Source organism: Simochromis diagramma, unplaced genomic scaffold (genome assembly GCF_900408965.1).
Source record: "Simochromis diagramma unplaced genomic scaffold, fSimDia1.1 OVJJ01000061.1, whole genome shotgun sequence".
NCBI lineage: Eukaryota > Metazoa > Chordata > Actinopteri > Cichliformes > Cichlidae > Simochromis > Simochromis diagramma.
The window spans coordinates 3,383,390-3,408,449 of NW_024386945.1; the positions used below are offsets into that span (position 1 = coordinate 3,383,390).

The window sequence follows — 25,060 nt, forward strand, 5'->3', positions numbered from 1 at the left end:
AAAGAGTAAAACCAGAGACAAAGATGATTTTAACTGATAGCATTGATTACTTTACCAGTTCTGTTGGTTACAGTAATTGTGAAATTAAAAATTGTGATACATATGACAATTTTGTATGACAAATTTAATTTTACTTGTTGCTACAGATGAAAAAATAAACATTCAGGATGTTTAAGTTAAATTCAGTATTTACAACTGTGGTACTTCCCGGTTTTTAATTCTACTTTTAAATCTAATACATTTTGATTCTTCACATAAAGACCCTTCTTGTTCAAAAGTTTTAACACAGTCCAACTTCTCAACTAAGGAACGGATCTTTTTCCACTTTTTGACATAACATAACACCCTCCCTCCCTGTGATGTCTTTAAATAAACTGGCAGCCTTGAAATAATCACATATGTATCTGATGCACAACCACGACAATGAGCACAGGGTACTACTAAAAATCTGAAGATTTCTTCCATGCTGAGATAAAATCACTTTCTAAAAATACTCATAAAATCTCAGATACGAACACCCGCGGTATTAAGAAATCAGAGAGCATCTGAAGAGCTATTTATAATACTGGCTCAGTTCAGTTTCCCTCCTTTTTTTTTTAAAAGACACTTTATGTCACATAACGTGTTATTTAAATAGACAGCATGGGCTCCTACTAGCAGTTATTCGTTGATAATACACAATTACATCAGTGGCTGGTTTAAAAAGGGCACCGTGACATTTAAGCCTGCTTAGTGGCAAGGTTATAAGATCTATATCAATACAAGCATCTTCATGTTCCACCTTAAGTGGTCATACTAGTAACACAACCATAAGCAGCTCTTGTAGCTCATTGAAACATATTGGTGTTAATATATAGAACAGAGGTCCCGCAGACTGGGTACAGATGCATGAAAAATAAAAGGAAAAAACAGCTTCAAGTGTCTTAGTCAGGTGTTGACACCGTGTCTTGCTTGATCAGCTTCAATGATCCTTGGCATGGATTCTACAACTGAAAATTACTGGTAGGGATTGGGGATTGTACAACAATCCTAAAAAAGAAATTCCCGTATTTGGTATTTTGATGACGGTTGTCATCAGAAGGTCAAACATATTTAATTAAGTTGATGTTAGCTAAAATGGTTAACATCAATTTAATATTTATCAGATGATTGGTGAATGTCCATGGATGGAGTTAATGTCATACTGTAGGATACCAATCCCAGAAATACAGAAATATAACAAATTTGGTCACGTACTATAACCTTTTTATTGCTTTGTAGAGATGCTTTCCTCTAATAGGACCGGAAAACCTTAGAACAAAATGTTCCCTCACTGCATAATAGAGAGATCACTTCGCCTTAGAGGTGAAGGGTTCACGTTTTTTTTCTTTACTCAGTCACCTGTTCTTACAGATGGTCACAGAGCAGTTTAGTGCCCCCGTGAACATTTCTAATAATAGTCACAACTAAAATAGACAGTCATCACATGAAATCAATAATGCCACTTAGATATGACAGAGTGGGCTGGCATGCTGCCCCTCACACTTGGATTATCGTGACACTTGCAACTACGCTCACTCTTATGCGGCAGCTTTGGATGCATGACAAAGTTAATGTCAAGAGAGAAATGTTCTTTATACCTGGAAAAGCCACATGTTAAACATGTCCGACAAGAGAAGATCATTGAATCGATGTGTGATAATGAAGTCAAAGTGACAGAACGTAAAGAGAAAGAATGAATGTAGAAAGTTGACAAATAGCGCCATCCAGAGGTCAGAAAATGACAGTTAATACACAGCTGTGCTCAGACTGATCTTGGGTATGAATGTTACTCTGGCCTTTTAATGGTTCTACATAATCCACACAGGATCAAATATTTACGTATATTCACTTTAATCTTTTAATACATGATGAGGGCCAAAGCACATTATCTTCTAGTTACTGATCATGATTGACTACAACTGGTAGTTTCTTTTTGCCAGAATAAAAAGGATTTGTTTGACAGCACTTACTGGATTGACCAATACCCAGCACAATGTGAAAGTCCAAGGAATTCAGTTAACATCTAAGGACAATTGTAGATTTACACGAGTTGGGAAGGCCGTTTCTAAACAGTTCAAACTTGTCCTCAGGATCTCCTTACCTGGATGATTGAGCATGTTCAGACAACTGTATGCAAGTTCAGGAACAACCCAGGAATCACTCAGAGTGAAGCCTGCCATGAACTGGAAACCAGTATCAGTTTACCATTGTCATGGTCTAAGAAGGTGCTGGCCAAGAAAGACACCCCTGCTCCAAAACTGACACCTTCAAACTCGACTGAAATTTCCAGCTGTCCACGTGGATTAGCCTTCTGGAGAAAAGTTTTATGGTTGGATTAGACAAAGGCAGAACTATCTAGCCACAATGACAAGAGGCATGATTGAAGGAGTAAAGGTGAGGCTCTGGGGATGGTTTACAGTCACTGGTGCATTATGAAAAGTGGAAAGAGTAATAGAGGATGACGTGTACCTACAAATTCAACTTCACCTCAAACCAACAGCTAGACCAGTTGAAACCTAAAAACAATTAGGTTTTTACTTCAGTTAATTTTATTTTCAAGCGTTTATGAGCCCTGATCCACAGGATATTTAAGGGCTAAAAAACCCAAACATTTTACCTCTATTAAAAATTACAACCACATCCAACCACTCCACACAAAGGCCCAGCAGGACTTTGCAAACCTCTTAAGTCATGTCAAACCGGTTTCTTGAACTTGATAGCAAGTTCACTGTACTCAAATGACCTCCACGTCATCAGATCTCAATCCAATAGAGCAGCGGTCCCCAACCCCCGGGCTTCGGACCGGTACCGGTCCGTGAGTCGTTTGGTAACGGGCTGCGAGAGTTGAGGCTCAGGTGTGAAATGTATAGTTTTCAGGGTTTTTAAATCTGTTTTCAGCGTTATTTTATCGTTTACTCTGTTTTCCTGGGTCTTTTCACGTGTGTTATGAATAAATTCTTTTTTCGTACCGGTACTAGTTTTATTTTGTTGTAGTTATCCACGACACCTTAAAGGCCGGTCCATGAAAATATTGTCGGGCATAAACCGGTCCGTGGCGCAAAAAAGGTTGGGGACCGCTGCAATAGAGCACTTTTGCAATGTGGCGGAACATGAAATTCCAGTCATGAATGTGTAGCAACTGTGATGCAATCATGTCACTCAAAATCTGAGGAATGCGTGGAGCACCTTGATGAAATTATGCCAAGAACTCATTCCAACTCAATTTTATATAGTACTAAAACACAGCTACCTCAGGGTGCGTTATATTGAATGCTAACCAATCAAAGCAACACTGAAGTCAAAGTGTTCCAAGCTGTTATAAGTGCACGTATGCATGCTGCAGAACTAGAATAGCCATAAATAAAAGGTATTGCCACTACACAACTCATGTTACACCAAGCAGTTTGTTTAAAATGGCTGAATTACCTCCTCAAAATGTCTTGAAATTCTCCAGAGGCCTGGTAATGAACTAACCATTTGATTCAGGTGTGTCGACCCAGGGTGATATCTAAAACCTGCAGGACACAGGCCCATCCCTGCTCCAGTTCCCCCATCCCTGCTCTACACCAACTGTTTTTGGTGTTTAATCAGACCTTGTGACTTTATGTCAAATATAGGATGTGCTGCAAATATAGGACTTGAAAAGTTTGCCTTTAAACCATCTTGAATCATTGCATAGCATGTGACTGAAAATGAATTTACTCAAGTTTCCTCACATAAAGCTTTATTAAGCAACAATGCAGTCTGACTAAACAGTGAGGATGCTAGACGCGACGAAAAAAAAAAAAAAGTGGACATATCACATCAACGTAGTCTGCATCTGGCAGAAGGCATGAGTCACATTGAGGGAGATTTAAAAAAAAAAAAAAAAATGTTAAGAACAAATTTAAAAAGGGAAATGCCTAAACATGCTTGCATATGCAGTAAATACAAATTATAGCTTAAAAACCAGACCATGGAATGTCACTGGGTGATCTAAACTGTGGACCAAGATTGTTGGTGGGTCTTGTTTCCTGTCTGGTGGGAGAGAGACAACAGTTAGAGAACAAAGAAAAACTACTGTTAGCCGATTCAGACTGATGGAAGAGCTGACTTACTTTGGCCCAATGGTTTTGGTTTCACCCCACACAAATGGAGGAGCAGTGTTATCCGCCTCTGCAAGATGGGACAGTTACCTTAATACTTTCACTAAGTATTGTCTCAATGTCTCAGGGTGCAGCACAAAAAGTTTATATTTCAGGTGCATTTAGACCCAGACCCATTCTTAAAATGGAAAGTATTGTTTAACAGTCAGAAACTGAAGGGGGAAAAGCAGTTTTCAGACAAGGTTTGAAAAAGGTTGACCTAGGTGAGAAATGGGATATTTCACATTTTACACAGTAGCAGTTCATCACAACAGCCCTGAGCAATCTTCCAGAGTTAAAGAGTTTTATTCAGTAATAATTACTAAAACTAGCAACCAAGACCATTAACCCAGATGAAGAGTTTACAGAGGTCACAGATCAAGTGAGCGTAAGCTTCAAGCAGGAGGAGCAGTTGTCTTCAGCTTTCCATTACAAGGAAAAACGAGTCTAAAGCACTTTAACGCTTGATTCACACAGCCAGGTAAGGGTTAGTCATCCTTGTGCCAATACCAAGATGATGAGGTTATAAGTCATACCTTGATCCCAATCCTCAGTCATGTTTGGGTTAACCCAAGTGCTGACTGGGACATGCCAGTTACAAGGTCCATTTGAACTTGAACTTCCATCTGTAACAGGGGTGTAAAATAAGAAATATTCACGATGTTAAACATGATTAAATTTAAGTTAAAGAAAAAAAAAAAAAAAAAAAAAAAAAAAGTCTTACCTTCTTCCATGTCCACAGGAACTCTGTCCTCGCAGGTCTCAGTGTGGTGAGCCAGCTCATGTTTGGGGACCAGGTGGCGAGCATTAAAAGGGCAGGTTTTTAGTTCACGGGCCAGTTTGGGATGGTTCTGCAGAGAGTTTATATAAACAATCAAACTTTCAATCATGGCTAAAGTTTCATTCAAGCCAGGAAATTACTCAAGACCAGTACCAGCTTCGCCACTTAGCAATTTTTATTTTCCCTCATCCACCAGTGGAGAAAATTTGGCTACTTTAGCGTTTTGATGTTCTGCTGAATAAAAATAATTGTAAGCGCTGGTTCAGTGGTTAGATTATTCAATAGGATCCTGTTTAACTCAGCTGCATGAAATCCAGAGGCCCTTCCAAGATTTAATGTTTGCATTGTAATGGCTGCTGTGAACTTCTAACAAGGCCAAACTCTCTTATAAGATTAAAACCATCACTGGAACTACGGAAACTAAAAAACAAAACTAAAATGAGTAAACTCAATTTGACAGACTAATGTAAAATAGAAAGAAAATACAACTAAAACCTAAAATTTTAAAGATACTAGCACTTGACTCACCTTCCTGCACTTTATGATGTGGTAAGGAAAGCGGCTGGACCGGATCTTGTGGTTTTTATCAAAAGGGCACTGAAGAAGTTTTTCTGGGTCTGTGTTTCCTTTCCCATCTTTAAAAGGGGGGGAGAAGCAAATGCATTAACTTAGGATTTAAAGTACTGACAACACCTTAAAATGTTTAAAAAAAAAAAAAGTTTCACCATATTCCTCCACCAGCTGTGCTGGCTCTGCAGAAGAGGTCCTGCAGGGACTGCTGGTGCTTCCAATTACGAAATTGCTCGCCATCTGTAGCTGGAATTTACTGTGGGCAGGCAAACAGTTTAAATTAAAATATAACCACCCACCCCCAAATAGACACACAGGAATTGTGTAAGCTAAATGCTTGCACTTTGGTAATGCCAACACATGGCACAGCATTCACAAGCTGCATAACCACATTAACCCTTCAGCTCTGCAGGTGTGCAACATTTTTCTGTTACCCCAAAGTGAGCTTAACTTAGCCTGCTGGTTTGGATTACTTTTAAATATAGAGAATAAGAAGAAAAAAATACTCCTAATGTGTGTACAAAGACAGAAACATGAGTGACCTTAGTGAATGAAGCTAGCTCTTCCCCCCCCCAACTCTATGTGTCTCAGTATAGGTGCAGGTGGTTCCTGCACACCCTGTTCTTCTTTGACCTGATTAAACATCCCATGATGACCAAATATTCACGTTTGACTAATATAAAGCCATTCTTTATGGCTAAAATAAGTCGCAGAGCTAACTCGTGGACACGCTACACAGTACCTAGCTCATCAAACGTTACCGTAAAATATGCAGCAAGAAGACCTGGCCCGTTTCCAAAGTCTGTTAGCAAAAAGGTTGCCTAACTGCTCAGCACATTGCCTGAGACACTAACACGTGAATTTTAAACACCTGCACTTAACTTTTGTAAAGTTTATAGAAAATGGTTCGAATAAAGCCTAGAAGCAGTTTAAAATTACCGTAAAAGAGAACCGTTTCTCTCAAAAGATATCAAACAACCGGAGCCGCTCCACTTCTTTAAATCTCGCGAAGAGTCACGTGATTTTTAGCACTTAAATTTTTTTTTTTATTAGCTCTACTGGGATTTTACCTTTTTTCTTTTTAAAAAATATTTTTATATGAACTGTGAATACTATCAATAAAATGTGCAAACTGAATCTCTGGCTTATGGTGGAAGAAGCAGCTAATTAAATTAGTTGTCCGTGCAAAAAGTACCCACTCATTTTTAAGTAAAGATGATAAATAGCATCAATAAAACATGCTAATTAAATAGCACTGACTTTTGGAAGAATTGCCAAATTAAATGAACTGCAAAAGTAAGAGTACATACAGTAGACACTACTGATTACATGTAAAATTCCAGTACTCAAAGTAAAATGCTAACGTAAAAGTACACAGCTACTGGCAAAGAAGTAGTATGAAGAATAAGAAAAAATCTGAAATTCTTTAGTGATCTTAAAAGGTTAGAAATTATTGTATTAGAGCAGCGAAAAACAACAAAATGTAATATACTTATAAAATACTTATTTGTAACTGGACCTATTTGTATCACATCATATCATATTTTTCTTATATTAAAGCAGACGTTTTATTTTGTGAATAGATGGTTCATTAAAATATGAAAGAGTCAGTGTTTTTAGAATGCTTATTTACATTTATAAAACAAAAAAGGTTATTTTTTGCCATCATTTTACACACTTAGTAGCATGTGACTCATATTTACCCTGGCACCATTTTTTTTCCATTACGGTAACTGACTCACTTTCATCTTTGCTGTATATGAGCGTCATTACGGTAAGTGCGCTGCCTGTCAAACATGGCGCTGTCCTGTTCGAGTCTGTGTAGTCAACTCTCTTTAATCCGACACTGTCGTCTCGGTAGAAACAGGATAACACATGGTCTTTACTCTCCCTACGTGGTCTGTCAGTTCAGGTATATATGAAGCCGATTAACATCGTCGCTTCCATCATTTATCATTTTTGTTTTACTCGTGTTTCGTAAACCTTTGCTAAGCTAGCTATACCTACCGGCTGATAAGAGATATTGAAAATAAAATTTAAAATAAAAAATAAAGTACGTTGTTGATATTTTCATCAGAGCAATTATTATATCGTGATCGGTGCATACCCCAACGATAAAGAGTAATCATGTTTAATTCTTTAATGTACAAACAATTATTTTATTCCTGTAATGACAGATATCTTTCCTCTCTGACAGACTGCCCCTGTGTAGACACTACTCATCGTCCGAAGTCAGACGAGGTTTTGCTCGTTATGTTGCCTCCAAACTCCAGTGGGCTAATACCAAATATGAAGATTTCCTTAAAAAGCGATTTCCCCGCTTTTTTCTGCTCTATCACACTTTCGTGGAAGGTAAGCTCGCGGTTTACTCACTCCTGAGGTCTCCAAAAACACTGCAGGAGAGCCCTGTGAGTCTTGTTAGCCCAACAATGAGGTTGGGAGACCTGACTAGGGACCAGGAAACAGGCTGCTGTAGTACATAGGCACCTTATATATGAAGGTGTTTGAAGATGAAAGTTGCTGAGAGAGAGAGAATTCAAGACCCAACTCATGATCAGAATCTGGAGTTAAAATAAGACATTTAATAGCCAGATTTCTCATATTCCATGGCCTTAATATGATCGTTTCACCTGGTCTACTAACATCAGGGTCCTCAGGGTCTTTACTTCCTGTATAGGTGTGTCTGCTTTTGTTCTAGAATTGAAAAGCCTTTTGGATGGTAGGTGAAATGTCTTCAAAAACCTAAAGAAGTCCAGTTGTCTTCTTTCAAACATCACCCCATCAGCAGCATTATATCCAGAAAACACTGTTCTTGTCCATCACTTACCCGAGCTTATTTTTTTCAGGTCTTGCAAGTCAAATTTTCATTTTACTCTATTAAAACTGCATTAAACAAGCAAACAAACATTGCATACTACATACTGTTTGTAATATACAAATGATTATATAATGACATCATTTTGTGGCCCCAATCTAAAGCGAACATCTACAGAGTACAAGCAGGCTAAGGAGTTGGTGTCTAAATAAACAGCATGCTACAAAGCACTTTGTTCTAAGAGTCAAATAAAATTTTTAAATCTACAGTAATATTTAATACAATTTTTTCTGTCACTCATTCCAGGATTCAAGCTACTGTTCCGAGATGCCAAAGATATCAGGAGGATAAAAGGAAAAATGTGGTCTGATGGAGTAAAGTTCCAGGATTTGCCTTACAGGGACATGGAGAAACTCAGACAGGTGGGTCTGTTTACCACACTGCACACAGAAATATCAGAATTTTCCACACATATTAGAAATGGAGGGAATCAAACTGCTTATAGCTCAGTGAAAATGAGTAATTTCTTGATTATTATTAAATTTGTATTAAATATAATTACATTTATTTTGTTATTATTAAATCTGCAATAAGTCAGAAAAAAATTATTTGATTTTTTTAATCTTTTAAATTGCAAAAGTTTGGAATATACTTGATTTTGATTGTTAATATGATGCTATTGCTTCTGAGTGTAAAATTTTCTTTTGACTGCATTCTGTCTAATGGCCAGCAGGGGGCGAACCCTGGTTGCAAAAAGAAATTCACTTGTATAGAAATTCCCTCTGCTTTTTTTTATCTGGGATCTTTTTAAAAATCCTTTCCTTCATACATTCACTCTTAGCAAAAAAAAGTTGCGTTTTCTATCACGTTATCTACCAAAATGTGATGCATTTTGTCACAGAAAATCCAATATAATCCTATTTTATTTAGATTATCGATTGGAGTATTATTAGTGTAATACCGGCAATGGGAATTCATGTCGGGTTAACACCATCTCCATGCACACAAATAAAACCAGTTCTATTTTGTTTTGACACTAATTGGCAAAACTGTATAAAATTTTAAAGGCAAATAAACTATTATATTATTTAGTGCAGTCATCAGTTTGTATTCATTAAAAGAATAAATAGACAGAAAAACAGAATTCAAGATCAAAATAACAAATTAATATATTCTCATTTAAACTCCTAAAATGAAAAGGCTTAAATCAACCATAAAAAGAAAAAACAAACACCCACTGTTTGAACCGGTCATAATGAGTTAATTCTGTCTGATATTAGGTTAATAGGCGTGAGGATTTATCAAGATGCTAGCACTTCAGGCGCATTAGGGGTGGGATGGCATGCCTCAGGAGGTAGAGAAGGTCATCTACTTTATCAGCATTGAAAAATGTGTAATGCTGATGTAAGCAATGCTCTTATTTATTTTTGGCAGCTTCTTCTTTTTGATCAGTTCAGTGGAATGTCTGTTTCCAACTCTTCTTGTCTTCTAAATCTTCCCTTTTCATGCCAACCATCAGCATTTCCTGTCAAAACAACCGTAAAGCTCCTTTTTCTTTTGTTTTTTTCTTGCTTGTCAGCCTCATCTTCTGCATCCTTTTCCCGATAATCCCACTTTCTCCCCTCCACACATCTCAGCCGATTCATCTCTCTGACTTTGTACGTCAGGTATTCAATCTGAGCTATCGCTCTGAATAAATACTAATGGTATTTAAAAAGAATTTCATAATCGTGAGGACTGTCAGAGCATCCTTTAAGGGGAGGGATTAGCGTTTAGTCACCCATTCTCATAAATTAGTGTAGATTTTGGTAGAGTTTCAATTCCTGTGTTTATGGCAGTGTAGTATTTTTAGTTTATGCATTGTCAGTGTTTCAGGGCTGTAATGTCTCACAGTAACTTGGCTCACTTGACTTGTGTTTGACAGTTTCGCAGAGACTTGATCAAGGCCATCCCGCTGGTGATCATATCCATCCCTCCCTTTGCCAACTACCTGGTTTTTGTCTTGATGTGAGTCCTCTTGAAATAACCATCTCATTTGATTTGCAGGCTTATTTATGTTGCTGTCCCTGTTCATTAATCATTTTCTGTCACTTAGTGTGCCTCACTCTGCTAACAACACCTCCTCCTGCATCGACAGGTATTTCTTCCCCCGTCAGCTCCTGATCCCTCACTTCTGGACTCCCAGCCAGCAGCTGGAGTTTCGGAGAGTGTACCACTCCCTCAGAGCTCGGCACCACTGGCCGGTGCTCAAAGGACTTGAGTACACAAGTCAGCAGGTCAAAAATGGTCACTTACAGAGACAACTTAAGGACCTGTGTGCAAAAGTAAGTATCGGGAATGTGTAGCAGTACTGCTTTCTGCTTTCAAAGTACACTAATCATTCACGAACAGTTTTTACAGTGTGGCCCCTTATAATGTTATCTTCCTGAATGTAGCACGAGTTATCAGGAAATAACTAGATATTATGTCTCAAAGTAACATCCTCATTAATGTCAGAACCAAAGATTTTTCAGCCGAACATTGCCCAGACATCACTTTTCTTCTACTGTCATGCACTAAATCTGTAGCATATCCTGCCAGCACTCTTCCAAAGTTAAGGACACGCACACACATCCCCTTGGCTGTGCACATGATGTAAGAGAAAATGTGACTCATCAAACTGATCCATCTTCTTCCCTTGCTCAATAACCCAGCTTTGCACTTGCATAATCACTAAAGGCTATCCAGCTGATGATTTGGGTAGATTTTAGTGGTGGAGAGCCGAGAGCATGCGCACTATGACCTGTCTGTGGTTATTGTGCTCCATGCATGTGTCCTGTCAGCTTTCTTGGGTGCTTATAATCTTGTAAGCACCCAAGAAATCTTGTTGCTTGTCTGTGCTTGGCCTGCTTCTAGTACTAACCCATGCTTATTGGGAAAACACCTGATACCTGTGGTTTGAAGATGATCTGTGCAAGTGATCTGGCCATTACAGTTCTGTCTGAGAGATTCTTATGCTGTCCAATTTTTTCCCCACTTCCATGTCGACTGTGAAAACTGACTCCTCACTTGCTATTTAATGTATCCCCCCTCTTATTAAGACAATAGAAATCCTCACTCTAAATTGTCAGTGGTTTTAAAATAGTGCATTGTTTTTCTGCTCTGCTAAGTATTCTTTCGCACAGTTTTTCACTTCAAACTTTGGACACATAGCTGGGATACTTGGCCAGTTTGCGAGGATAACTGTCATTTCTTTTCATTAGAAAACTACAACTTATTTGTTAAATTTTAAACTGTTCATTATGGATGCACAAATAGTAAGTGCACCCTAGTTCTCATTCTTCAGTTTAATAAACATTGCAGGAGTCAGTCATGATGGTGCCTAAACGCCACAAAGTTTGGCTGTGAACTGTGTGAAACAGTACAGATTTGCAGATCTGTTCATTTCTAACCAGTACATGTATGTTTGATATTTGTTCAGGTCCAAAGTGGAGCAAACCCCAAAGCGTCTGAAATCCTTGCTATCCGAAGCCTGTTTTCTGGACCTCCTTTGGGTATAAGGAGGATGAGCGTTGATCACATGGTCAGTAAAACCCCTCCAATTTTCTGTCTCAGTTAACAGGAATGCAAAAGGCTTAGTAAAGCCTTCGTATTCATGTTTTTATGGCTAATCAGAGACGCATCAGCCCGCTGCTCTTCTTGACGCCACGGCTCCCCGGCTTCTTGATTGGCCAGCGGCTAAGCAGCCACGGGCTGGAGTTGCTCCAACTGGACCGGGGCCTCAGCAGACTGGGCGTTCACCAGCTGAATGACTCTGAACTCAGACAGGTCCATCACTCTCCATGACTTTATATACTGAGTGCCTTCCTCTTTAAGCCATTTTATAAATACTTGATGTTTTCCTCCTTTCAGGCTTGTTATCTAAGGGGCCTCAATGCTGATGTTCTTGGTGTTAACCAGTGTCGCGAATGGTTGTTCCAGTGGCTACAGGTGTCAAGCTCATTGAAAGGTATTATTATTATTTGGATTTGCAGTATAGATTCTTTTTTTCTGTCACCTACCCTAAAGATTTTGATGAGAGCCAAAGAAAAATGACCAGAATTGTAATAAAAAATAACTTTACCTGTTTCCTTAAGAGGATTTATGTGAAGAGAAATTTCCAGACAGAATATTGCACAGATTTCTCCCTAATAAAGTAGCTGAGACTTGATTGCTTCTACTGTGCTTACCTGTATAGTCAGCCCCAAAATGTCCATAATGAGTCAGAAAAACCATGGAATAAAATAAAACAAAATAATAGTTCAAAATGTAAGTAAATATGAGCCTAAACTAAAGTTCTGGCTTTATGCATGTGTATGTGGAGCACAATTTAGAGTTGATGTGCTTTGTGGATGCTGTGGATAGCTGAAGTGCAGCACATCTGTTGGATGTACACTGCTCAAAAACATTAAAAACACTTTGAAAGGACATCCAAAAAGAAATCGTGCTATATATTGATGTGGACTGGGTAATATGTTAGGAATGAAAGAATGGCATACTGTGTGATGGACATGGAAGTATCAACCTACAGAGGGCTAAATTTAATGACACCCTGAAAGTTAAAGTGAAAAAGTTATTTAACAGGCTCGTCCTTTTTGCCTAAATTTAATCGATCCCGGTGCTGCTGATGGGTTAACGACCTTCTACAGCCTGTCCCCTGGAATCCACCTGTTCTTGAGACTGCACTGAAAGACACAGCAAAACTTGTGGAAATTGTACACATTAATGTGTTATCCTGTAGAAGTGGGACTACCTGTGCAGCCTCTATAGGGCCCAGGTATTGCCTCATGTTACCAGTAGTGAGACTGACCCAAGCCATCAAGTGAAAAATCTGTCAGAAAAGATGAGAAGGGTAAAAATGTCACTTGCCCCCATGAGGTAAAATCATTCCTATTTTCATGGTTGTCTCATTGGTGCCCCTCCAGTGCACCAAAAAAGCTGAAAATGGTTATAAACACACTCTGCTACTTAACTGACCAGATCAACATCCCAGAAGTAAGTGTTCCTAAAAGGTGTTCCTTTAATTTTTTGATCAGTGTATAAGGCTTAGACTGTCCCACAGATCATCTCTGTTAAACTCCAGTGTATCTGTAGCCAAATGAGTGGAATGAGTCTGTACTGCTATTTGACATGATTCCAACAGATGGCGCTCCACAATATAGGAACTACTTGTTCTATGTACAATAGTCAAGACAAAATATCCACTACCTTTTGTGACTTAAAGATCAGGCTTTGAGTTATATTTAAAGTTTTTTGGGGGGTGCTTTAAAAGACCTTTTAAGTACTTCCTAAATGTTGCATGATTCTTTTATAGCTATTACATTAGCATGTATTTTTTTACTTTCATTTTTGCAGACTCAGAGGTGTCACTGCTTTTGCACAGCATTGTGTTTCTCTCTGCAAACTACCCAAGTGGTCCCAGCCATCACTGACAGGAAGCCACATGCTATCTGCTGTTGTGATTATACTCTCTTACGTGCAATGAAAAGCAAAACTTTCCAAGAGGTTTTCAACAGCTCCTTTTTGGAAAGGAAACAACATTTTAAGGGTGTTTTTGGCAAGAAACCATTTCTATTCAAAGGATTTACCACAAAAAAGAAGCCTTTGCAGTTGCAGTTAATAGCATTTAAAAACAAGATGAATCCATTGTCATCTATTAGACATTAGTGCTATACTGGTGATGTGGAAGTAATGTCATGATTATCTATTGCTATATGTGAACCTTGTTTGCATGTGTGAACTGATACATGTTATTACTGTTTAAGTTCAGCAGTTCTTTTTGTTTGGTGATATGCTCAGACACATTCCATTTAAAAGAATTACATTAAGATGGGCATGTTTGTTTTTACATTTCACATCAAACATGTCCTGTATTCTTTCATGCCAGTACCTCACTTTGTGCTTTTTTTTTTTATATACTTTGAATATTGTTTACCATGATCAAGGTTGTGGGTAACAGGACTTGTGGTGGGTAATGTGGAGATGAAGAGGCGTTATAACTTGGTTGATGTCAAACAGCAGTAGACGATATGAAAGTCCCCGAGAGTAACTATGTAAAGAAAAAGCCCACTGGTGGCCCAGCTGTAAAGTCATTGAAGCTTGCTTGTGTGATGAGATGCTGAACGTCTTGCACGTTCTCAAAGTTTTTGGTTTGTGGCACAGCACACATTTCTGACAAGATATCACTTTATTGTTTACCTTCTTATTTTTTTGAAAGGCTGGAATGACATTAACTTAAGTGCAAAATTTGTTGTGAGCCCTTCGCCTGCTTTCTGGTTACTCCTATGAAGAGGAAATTCCTGTTGTATCTGCTGGTGACTTGTGTAAGTGTAAAACTGAACATGCCATCGCTTCCTGTGCCTTTTGCAAGAGCACACAGAGTTTATCTGAAATAGAAGATGCAAAAGTTATGTTATGTTTTTTAAGATTTTTTTTATTACTTGCTCTGCAAATGTTCAGTGTTGTGCTGTGCCAATATTATATACAATATCTTGGAAATGTGTCTGAAATAAAAATCTTAAAGGTGCATTTTCCTCCTGTATAACTTTATACAGAAAATTCAGATGAAATTAAAAAGGTCTTTAATGAAAAAATTAAAAACTGGAACCCAGTACGACGTATAAACACCAAAGCAGTTCAAAGCTTAGAACAGATCCAGGAACACCAAAATAAACTCAAGTTTACAACAAAGCAAGCAAAGTTAAGAGAGAACATTCACTTATGCTAATATGACACTGTACATTAATCTCCATTTCCATTCCATGTACAGCATCAAAGCAGAGCCATTACCTATGAAAATATTATCTGTATGAAGAAAATTATATTCTGCGTATTATGTGGAAAGTATGATGAACATTTTAAAATATCCAAGTGAAGAACTTTGTGAGTAGCCCGAACAGTCAACTCCTCTTCTGGTGTCGATCACATAACTTCGTAGCCGTCCCGGATGCCTTTGATCAATAAGCAGGCAAACACAATACCGAGTAACTGGAAGGAAGAGAGAAAACGGTCATCATTTTTGTTTACAACTTTTTAAAAACTAAAAGTCTGTAGAGTCCAGAAGCAAGATGAGCAACAACACATTACCATAGTAACAAAGGAAAATAAAATGAGCTGATAGACTCTTGAGTTTAAGAGCAAATTTTGTTTAATGGTGTTACATACCTGCAGGATGGCAATGACAACCGCTGCTACTATCACCCATAAGATGTTATTCTTTAGAAATGTCTCCATAGCAGCACTACAACCCTAAAGAGAACAAACAGAAAAGTTAGAATTGATCTCCACTGTGTCTGAGAAAGGTTAACTCAGAGTACACTCTGTATGCTTGTGGGCTTTTTGCCGTTTCGTTTTTCTTTCCTCCATCCACATTTGAGGTTCTGCAAATCACATAGTGTGACAATGAGAGCAGCTACCTCAACCATTTTCTCGTGCACGTAAAGCAGTAAATCTTTTTTTGTTTGTTTGTTTTAGTCACTAATCTCCTGGTGGAAAATTTGTTTCAAAGATTTAACTTTGGAGGTACTCTGTTTGCCAGTTGTATAGTCTGTGAGAAAACAGCACTAGGCTTCTTTGCTTTGTAGCCTCAAACACTTTCCTTAAGAGTTTATGACCTCAGACACTCATTTAATAGCACAAAGTCCATTTTGTAAATTATGCTCACTACTGGATTCACAAAGGATGATTAACTAGTGCGCACTCATTGCCTAACAACATATCAATCAGCCGTTAGCAGATGAGTTTGCAGTTCCAAATCCTTTAATCCTTTTGTGTGCTTGGCACAAAGCAAGACTGTTACGCAGCTGGAGTCATGTTTCTAATATTTACATGCCATCCAGTTGCAGTTTGGTAACAATTATTTACTGTATGTCTCTTTAGCTTGCCAGATATATATATTTTTTACCTATTTAAGCAACATGCTGATAACTTAGATGTTTTACTAAATAAACAGGACTTAAGAATTAAGAAAGTGAATTTCAGGTTAAATAAACTTAGAAAGAAATTGACCCCTGTTTACCTGCTGATACACTTTGTCAGAGTCAGTCATGGTTCCTTTTCCACAGCCTTTAGTGACATTCTTACAGCATGAGTCAGGCACAGAGTTTTCTTCGCTAGCGAAGCCTTTCCAGTCAAAAGAACCGTTCACACCGCAGCATTTCAGCTGGAAAATGCAAACAAGTCTATGAAAAACAGCTATGAACTTGAGATGTAGAGTAAAATGATATGGAACACATTGTGCAAACAGCAACAATATCCTGTCACACGAAACTTACCAACAGGATGCAAAATGTTTTGACAGGGTGGTACCATATTAACCAAACAGTGAACAGGAACATTTACAGTGAACTTACGTTATGCTGAAGATTGTCCACGGTCTCTTTGAATTCTGGTGCGCTCTTTTCGTACTTGGAGATCATGTCAGTGACGCTATCGTGGACGATAGTTGAGAGCTACACGGGAGGCACAACACACACAACATTGCAGCTCAAATTAAAACCACACCTTCTGCAGGGACTCACATAAAACAGATGTATTCAACACTTACCTTGTTTCTGAAGACGTATCCAACAATTGCTGCTGCAATCTCAACGATAACAATCAGTGAGAGAAGGACAGCAAACTGAGGGAGGAGAAAAGGAACGAATGAGGAATTGAATGATCTACCTGAGTGGTTGTCACACAAATAAACAGCAATTTTTACAATGAAATCTCGTGCAAAAAAGTTAACAAAAACAAAGTTACTGCATATGGTGCTGTGTGAATTACCGTGGTGACCATGCAGTGGTTTTCTTTGAAGGCTCCACAGCAACCAAAGAAGCTGATGAAGAAAATCACCACACCAACTCCGATCAGGATAATGGGAGCTGCCGAGGCAGTGGGATCAGTGATCTTGAGGGTTTTGTTAAGCGACACCTGAACCATGATTCCTACCACAATCAGTGCTAGGCCACATAGCTGCAAGAATAAGAAGAAGTTAGGCTAGAGTGAATTCATGGGGAAAGGTTTATAATTTGTAATGTAATATTTTATTTGGCTATTTGACAAAAGTATGATAGCGAAGAAAAGCAACAATAATTTGATTCTTATTAGCAGCTAAACAATAAAACTGTACCAAATACACTTGTGTTTTTATACACCCAGGTACTTGACTGTGATAGGACTCAATCTAGAAAGTGTCACACCTGTGTGCCAGTTATGGAAGGTGAATACCACTACTTTAATAGGTGTATGTTAACCTTCTCTGACAGTTGGCAGCAATGCCAAGGGGTAATGGTAAATGGACTGATTCTTATATAGAGCTTTTCTACTCTCCCGGAGTACTCAAAGCGCTCTATACAACATGCCACAGTCACCCAATCACCCCCATTCAAACAAGCACTTTCTTTCTATACTTAGTGCTTCCTAGCTTCATTCATACACATTCATACTCAGATGGATGCATCGGAGAGCAACTTGGGGTTAATATCTTGCCCAAGGATACTTGACATTCAGACTGGAGGAGCCTGGGATCAAATCACTAACCTTCCGATCAGTAGGGGACCTGCTCTGCCTCCTACAGCCACCTCAAGGGGGGACAAATCTCCCAAGACAAGTTTTTTTATCTTAATATAGCTACTACAAATTTTAAAGATTGAAAAAAAAAATCTGATTATGGTATCATTAAATCAATTTGATTTTTATATCATTGTACTTTTTCGTTTCATGTAAGCAAACAACATGAGAAAGGTCTAAAACAAAAGAGGAAGTTGCAACATTTTTCAGTCCCTGAATGCGGATGTAAAACGATCAGATGATACAATGACACTGTCACAGTGTCACTGTGTGGTTTGGGTGATAAGAGCAATTCATTCGATCTTTTACAAACACTAATGTCTGACCGCAATCAGCTGTGTCCTTGAGCAAACTGTATTCTTTTTACTTTTATTCCCTTTTAACTCAGTCCTGCTACTTTTCTGATAAACAATTGTTCAGTTGTGCACTTTGTCAAGCAAATATATATATATATATATATATATATAAGAACAGGTGTCATTTGCCATATCAAACATCATGTTTTGAATGACTAACAGTATAAAACTTGCTAAATTACTACTGATAAATAACTGAAAATGTAAACTGTAAAATGTAGACCTATGTTAGATATTTTAAAGCTTTTGTATAAGGTGTGAGTAAGATTAAATTATTCATTAACCTGTTTTTATCATTCTTGATACACATGGGCAAGGGCAAAAACAAATATATTATGGCTGGAGATACCACTGGGAGTCCCTGAAGAACAACTTCAGCTCCCAACAGTATGCTCACTATTGTAGGGGTTTAATATTTGAAACATTTAAGGGAAAATAAATGTTTTCATACCAGTATGACAACCTGATACCTCTCCAGCCTCAGTGTCAGTCACATGTTTGCTATGCTATCCATATTAAGACCTGGCTGCTACTGTAGATCCTTCTGTGTTGGCTCCACCAATGTAAATATTTGAGCCTGAGTCAAACAAACAGCTAATGGTTGGTGTAGGACAAAATATAAAGGAGTGAACAGAGAAGCCAAGCAGAGCCCAGAAAGTCACAGAAATTCAGAAGAGAGTATACTTCATGTTTCCTGAGAAGGAAGCTGTGGCAAAATTTGGTGGCTCTCTTGCTCTCACAACTCAAGAGCTAATCAACAGGCAGATCCGATTGTGAGATTAACATACAAGACAACTGTGCTGTTAGAGTTCACAACACTCACCATATTTGGTTATCATTGAAAAGATATAGAAGATTGTACTGAATAGATTTTCAATAGCTCTCTCCAGAAACTTTTCGAAACTATTCGAATGTCTGTTATTCAGCCAGAGGCACTAGTTGTGTTGCCACTCTGATCTGAAAATCAAGAAAAACTTGCGCACACTAGCAACACAATAGGGCTGAAACTCACAGGTCACTCACCATGAGGCTCCAGTTTACTTATTTACAGTGTCTACAGGTGTAACCAAAGTCCTTTTACAAGGAAGTATCACAACTCAGCAACCATAGTAAAAAGAATCCAGGTAGTAATTTTAAAATCTTACTCGAACTGAAAGGGAGAAGACAAATGTATGAACCAGACGCAGAAACTAGCCAATCAAATACACAGTTTCACAACATTAATTTTTCCCGACTCACTGCGGTCACCACAGTCAGCATGATCGTTCCGCAAACAGATAAGGGAGTGGCTGTTTCTTTATTTTAAGAAACTGTATGCATTATTTTAAAAGTTGTTTTATTTGACATCCAAAAACCTATATGTCTTTTATGCCTGAGCGAATGAAACTTCAATCTACAAAAAAAAAAGAAAAAGTGGCAAAGGGCTAGAAAATTCTTTTATCACAATGCTTTGGCTCCTTCTATGATCTTGTTGCAAGATAATCTGAGACTTCATTAATGGATCAAGAATCATAATCTCTGCTCATCCCACGTATGGATAAAGTAAACCATAAAACACTTTTTGGTTTCTTTTTGTTGGTAATCTTTCCATATGCATTTTGCTAGCCATGTCAAACCAACTGGCTGCAGGTATTTTGGACATGGCTGCTGATTGGCCAGCCTTGTACCTAGCAGGACTTTTGTGGGTGAATCCTGAGTGTTAAAACAGTCAGTCTATGGCTACGAACATCCTTTTTTACTAACACTCCCACAAGGCAAAGCGATGTCAAAATACATAATGGTGCAACCAGCTGAGGAAATTTCACAACATGTCAAATAGAGGTGGGAATCACCATACAACTCATGATACGATATTATCACAATACTTAACGCACAATACGATATTATTGCAATTTTTTAAAATATTTTGCGATATTCAAATTCTGTACATAAAGGTAAACTTTATCAATATTCATTTTATCTAATATCAAAGTCTCACACTCAGTCGTTCTCTCATTTCAGTCAGTTTTATAAACTGAACGGTTTGTATTACAGTCTAGTCCAACTTAACTGAATGCAACCATCTGGTACAATTATAGCTATTCTGAACTATGCAATTTATGAAAACTATGCAGCCCATTCAGCAACTGAAGAATTTGAAAGTAAATTAAAACAAAATATAATTTTACATTAAATAAAAAAAGTTTTAAACTTAATTAAAATAAAACATGTCTTAAATTAAAATAAATAAACTGTCATGTTTATTGCTGCCAAAAACAAAGTTAAATACATTTGGACAGTGAAGGAATGTCAGGATTCTTGCTCAGAAAAAGGTGCTGATCAACATGCTCTGAAGTCAGAGCATGTTCCAGTCCACGAAAAAATTGTTTGCAACAAAATATCGATTTCTGCTGTCCCTGTATCGATACATTATTAGCAAACAAAATATCACGATACTACACAGTATCGATTTTTTCCCCCACCCCTAATGTCAAACCATTGCTCAACACTGCGAAATCCACTGAGTATCTCCTTTAAGGGGAGTTATCAGTGAGTGAAGACTGACATGTTTCTTAATTTTTCTGTTATACTTTCTTCTTTAGCGTGCGGGGCTCAATTTTAGTTATTTATTAAGTAGTAAATTGTCAGTAACCAGTGTCAATACACATTTTGACCTTTTTTGAGAAAAAGGTCAAAATGTGGAGATTATTTACAGTTGTTGTACAGACAACTGTATTAAAATCGCACTTCAGAATCGTTTCTAGTAACAAGGAAGGAAATGATGTCTCATTTAGCACATAAACACAGCATGGTGATAAGTATAAGAACATTCAAAAGATGGTTCAGAAAGCTGCATCTGGTCACATGGAAAAACCACACAAACCTGGAGGAGCTCACAAGATGCCAATTTGTTTCATTAACTCATCTACACAAGGCTTTTTGTTGAGGTTATAGCAGCAGTGACGGTTTATCTTGAAAGAACATATGTGCACATTTTGACTTTTTTCTCAACATGCAATTACGACTTTAATCTCAAAATTTTCACCTCATTCTCAAAATGATCAATAATATGTTTTCTTAATGTGGCCCTAATACACCTTTGTAGAGTTGTGATGTTTGAATGGGTCATTGAGTAGACAATTTTCATATATGGAAAGGCACCATAGAGTCGAGAGGCATTTCTTACTACTGTCTAATTTATTTACATTTTACAACTATCAATTAAATCAATTAAAGCAATAGTCAATTATTATCGATCGGAATTTGTCAGCATAATGTTTATATATGCCTCCACTTACATCAGTGTGCTACACACATTAAATTATTATATACTGTTTATAAATACTGACCAGAAGAGTGAAATAAGGTGTCCCAATAAATAATGAAAATAATGACAGCACTTCTAAAAAAGTGGAAAAAATTAACAATACCAAAGTGCATCTATAACAGTTTATTGTTTATAACTGTTTATTGTTATTCTCTGCTCACTCATGACCAACAAAAAAGCTCTTAATAGGAGTTGAGAAAATTGCCACCTAAAACAAATAAACAGAAAAAGTTTTTATTTCTGCCTTAGACTGTAGACTTTATGTGCCCAAGACTAGGGCCATATCATACCGTTCACGGTAATACCAGTATAATGTTGGGCAACGATAAGAAAATGAAATATCGCAATAGAATATGGGTAAAACACGCATGCGCAGTGCCTTTGTTTTCATGCAAACATGGCGGAAAAAGCATGGTGGTGACAGAGAATGAGAAGGGCGAAAGCGGATCGTTGAATGAAACGGATGAACCAGAATTGGTTTGTAAAAATGCTGCAACTTCAGTGGTGTGGAACTGGTTTAGCTTTCGTCCGTCAGATACACAACAAAGCACTATTTTTGCTAGAGCATGCTAGCGGGCCGTCGTTATTACCGTGTTTTTTGGAAAATACGGCACACTTAAAATCAATCCTTTGATTTTTCTGAAAATCGACAGTGCCCCTTATAATCCCGTGTGCCTTATGTATGAATTCTGGTTGTGTTTACTGACCTTGAAACGATTTTATGTCGTACACTGCGCTTGAAAATCTGTCAAATGTTTTAGTACGACTTTGCTAAGCTACGAACCTGCACCGCTTGATGGATTGTCGGAGCATTACGACTATCATAGGCAAGAGCCCCGCGGAGTGATACGTACTGTGCTTCAACATAATATTACTGTATTGTGTGTGTATAACCTCTTTTTAAGTTTTGTGGATATTCTACATGGTTATGCTGAGGATATGTCGGCCAATTTCCACTGGAAATGCCTTTTGGTTAAACTGTCAGCAAGGAATTTGCATTTGCACTGTAAAATTTTTACATAACTTTAATGCGCACAAAAAACAGCTGCTTGTTTAAGTGAAAATACATTGATGGTTTGTTTGTTTTTTTTGCACTAATAAAGTTGTGGAGTTGTAAAGTACTTTGTCTAGTGTCAATTATATCGTCCGTTATATTGTTATAGCAAATTTTCAAATGTATATCGTGATAAATATTTTTGGTCACATCGCCCTGCTCTACCCAAGACTGTCAAACTTAAAGGCATGCTAGTGTTCAAATGTGAAAAAAACAGCCTTTATATCACCTGAAATAAAGGCAATGACAACTTTGACTGTATTGTCGAGTTAAAGGCCACTGACTTCACAAAAACTGTGTATTATTTTCTTAAAACAATTTCTTTTTCATTTTCTTTAGATTAAGTTAGGTTTTATGGTGACATCTTAAAACAATACTGCTCAGTTGACTCAAAATCCCAGGGTACACCTGGACTTAAGGAAATGCTGCTGTAAAGACTGAACTGTTTACCGAGTATAAGTATTAAATAATGGGACTTAAAGGGAAGTCCCGCCAAAACAGCTTTGTCATTTTTACTTCCTCTTGCCCTATCATAAATAACAGTTTGTTAATTTAGAGTTAACTGTGCAAACACCAGCTTACCGAAATTTATGGGGTGACTAAGCAGGAGGAAAAAATGATCTGGAGTCACATGGTACTGCAACACTTTGGAAATCTGGTCATAAGATTCACATTCCTGCCTCTCTTATACCCTCTCTCTTATCGTCACCATGAAGGTGATGTAAAACTAACTAATCTTGGAAAAAGTTCACTAATTATCCCATTAGATTTAAACACAAAACTGAAGAATGGGTAATGTGACTTTCTGTGTGTGTGTGTGTGTTCATCATCTGATTTTACAAATGATTCCGCCCTATATGCTCAACCTTTAAGCCAGAGTCACAGTGCTAGTAAAAGGAGAAATGTGACAAAAAGGTCCTGAAATGAAAATATTGTGTAGATCAAGATCAAGAAGATAAACCGAAAACATAAACTTATACTAGACAACAGTGTTGCTTTCCTTCCTGCAGTTAGTTTTAGGTGGTTTCCATGTCCACTCTGCTGTGTTTTGTTTCTTTTTTTCATAGCCCAGTTTTACTATAAAAGAAATGTGATTGCTGCTACTTACCCAGAAGATGAAGTTGAAAAAGAAAACTAGATACTTGACACATTTCATTCCTCCTGTTATGCTCATGATGAATGACGAAGATCCGTTTTCTACATTAAAAAAAGAAAGCAAGTTTATTGCAAGTTTAATTCTTAACTGATTACATCAGCTGTAATACGAGCAGCTGAAGGGTGGAAGAGCTGACTCGTTTTCAGTAGGATAACTCTCATTGCTATGAAAATGCTTGGTGATTTATATTTTTAAAGTTAGATCAAAGCGTCACACATTTCGCTGATTGATTTGTATTTAGATTTACTAATTAAAAGTTACGAAGGAGTCTCAAAAAATGTTAGGACTGTACTTTAATGTCATTATATATAGACACGATAAAATTAAGGAAACACGCAGATCTGGATAACACTTAATAATTGGAGTAAATTGAGAAGAGTCTGAGGAACACACAGCCCCACTTCTCTGACCGTTAATCACTGCTAGCAAGCAACAAAACAAGCTTTGTCAACGAGTCAAACTTTTTACACAAACAGCCAAGATCAAATTACCGACAGCTGTTAGTCTGAAAACTGAATTATTCTTAAATACACACAAATAAGTCTACAAATTAAGTTAAAAGAATTACGATAAACCACCCTTATCTACATTAGGCGACATTTTTCTTTTGTCTAAAAGAAAAGACAACGGAACCGCTAGATGCACAGTTTAGAAAGCGACCCAAAAAAACACCGGACGGAAAACGGTTAGGAGAAAAAGAAAACTTTTTCAGTGCTATTTTAACACCTACCTTTCAGAAGAAGTTTTTAAAATCTTGCCACGAAAGGCGAAGACAAAGTTGAAGCTGTAGGGGACTCTGATGCGTTCCGCCGTTTATACTCCCTCCTCTTTCTTTCACGCTCTCTGCTACCTCCTGCTCCCTCCTTTTTACTGTCCTGCTCAACTCTACCCTTCAATGCTGCCTTCAGGGCCCCGTCGTTAAATGCAAACTCCTACTGCTGTGTAATATTCTAGCGTAGTCGGTTTATGTTAGGATATGTAAAGCTATATCGGTTGATTAACTAGTTGGTGTTATTGGAGAATAGGGGTCAGGTTGAGGTGTGGCAAAACCAATATGGCAAAGCTGTAATTCTAGAACTTTCTACATACCAATCAGTTTGACTTTCATTTTCCCATTTTTAAATGAGCCCCATACATCCATCTATTTAGAAACTGACCTGACTTGTTTACATAGTCTGGAAGTTTGAATCCATATAAATAACTCCATCAGTCACCTAGAGATCACTTTAATTAGTATAAATAGAGGTAACTCTAGGACCACAGCATCATATAATCCCAGTGTCACTTCATGTTAGCTGTTTGTCTG

General features: G+C 37.7%; 3 protein-coding genes across 5 annotated transcripts; 1 reads left to right on the plus strand and 2 right to left on the minus strand.

Annotated features, from left to right (window-relative positions):
- Positions 1–3,720: 3,720 nt before the first annotated feature.
- Positions 3,721–6,550, minus strand: zgc:56699 (uncharacterized protein LOC405758 homolog). 3 transcript variants are annotated; one of them, XM_040038068.1, is made up of 7 exons: positions 6,436–6,550; positions 5,652–5,752; positions 5,455–5,561; positions 4,870–4,996; positions 4,682–4,771; positions 4,119–4,196; positions 3,721–4,038 (listed from the first exon to the last, which is right to left on the minus strand). In XM_040038068.1, exons 2-7 carry the CDS (start codon positions 5,734–5,736, stop codon positions 3,956–3,958), a joined length of 570 nt encoding a protein of 189 aa, XP_039894002.1. In that variant the 5' UTR covers positions 5,737–5,752; positions 6,436–6,550; the 3' UTR covers positions 3,721–3,955. The 3 variants fall into 3 exon arrangements, with proteins under 3 accessions (XP_039894002.1, XP_039894001.1, XP_039894003.1); XM_040038067.1 differs by lacking the exon at positions 6,436–6,550 and adding an exon at positions 6,258–6,429; XM_040038069.1 differs by lacking the exon at positions 6,436–6,550 and adding an exon at positions 6,258–6,429 and having other exon boundaries at positions 3,726–4,038; positions 4,119–4,176.
- A 712-nt stretch (positions 6,551–7,262) lies between these two features.
- On the plus strand, positions 7,263–14,953 carry letmd1 (LETM1 domain containing 1). The gene is made up of 9 exons (XM_040038065.1): positions 7,263–7,408; positions 7,694–7,848; positions 8,618–8,733; positions 10,236–10,318; positions 10,449–10,635; positions 11,772–11,873; positions 11,966–12,118; positions 12,203–12,299; positions 13,685–14,953. The coding sequence occupies exons 1-9, from the start codon at positions 7,293–7,295 to the stop codon at positions 13,759–13,761; spliced, it is 1,086 nt and encodes a 361-aa protein (XP_039893999.1). The 5' UTR covers positions 7,263–7,292; the 3' UTR covers positions 13,762–14,953.
- Positions 14,894–24,625, minus strand: cd63 (CD63 molecule). Its single transcript, XM_040038066.1, has 8 exons — positions 24,485–24,625; positions 23,707–23,795; positions 17,096–17,284; positions 16,875–16,949; positions 16,681–16,779; positions 16,347–16,490; positions 15,494–15,577; positions 14,894–15,316 (listed from the first exon to the last, which is right to left on the minus strand). The coding sequence occupies exons 2-8, from the start codon at positions 23,770–23,772 to the stop codon at positions 15,251–15,253; spliced, it is 723 nt and encodes a 240-aa protein (XP_039894000.1). The 5' UTR covers positions 23,773–23,795; positions 24,485–24,625; the 3' UTR covers positions 14,894–15,250.
- Between the last annotated feature and the right edge of the window lie 435 nt (positions 24,626–25,060).

Bases quoted from the DNA above. Each gene is read 5' to 3' on its own strand.
- zgc:56699 (XM_040038068.1), bottom strand. From the start codon at position 5,736: ATGGCGAGCAATTTCGTAATTGGAAGCACCAGCAGTCCCTGCAGGACC. The intron at 4,197-4,681 runs GTATGACTTATA...GAAAGTATTAAG, and splicing joins GACTGAGGATTGGGATCAAG to GTAACTGTCCCATCTTGCAG. The intron at 4,039-4,118 runs GTAAGTCAGCTC...CTCTCCCACCAG, and splicing joins ACCAAAACCATTGGGCCAAA to ACAGGAAACAAGACCCACCA.
- letmd1 (XM_040038065.1), top strand. From the start codon at position 7,293: ATGGCGCTGTCCTGTTCGAGTCTGTGTAGTCAACTCTCTTTAATCCGA. The intron at 10,636-11,771 runs GTAAGTATCGGG...ATATTTGTTCAG, and splicing joins TTAAGGACCTGTGTGCAAAA to GTCCAAAGTGGAGCAAACCC. The intron at 11,874-11,965 runs GTCAGTAAAACC...ATGGCTAATCAG, and splicing joins GGATGAGCGTTGATCACATG to AGACGCATCAGCCCGCTGCT.
- cd63 (XM_040038066.1), bottom strand. From the start codon at position 23,772: ATGAGCATAACAGGAGGAATGAAATGTGTCAAGTATCTAGTTTTCTTT. The intron at 16,780-16,874 runs GTAAGTGTTGAA...CCTCCCGTGTAG, and splicing joins GATACGTCTTCAGAAACAAG to CTCTCAACTATCGTCCACGA. The intron at 16,491-16,680 runs GTAAGTTCACTG...TGCATTTTCCAG, and splicing joins TGGACAATCTTCAGCATAAC to CTGAAATGCTGCGGTGTGAA.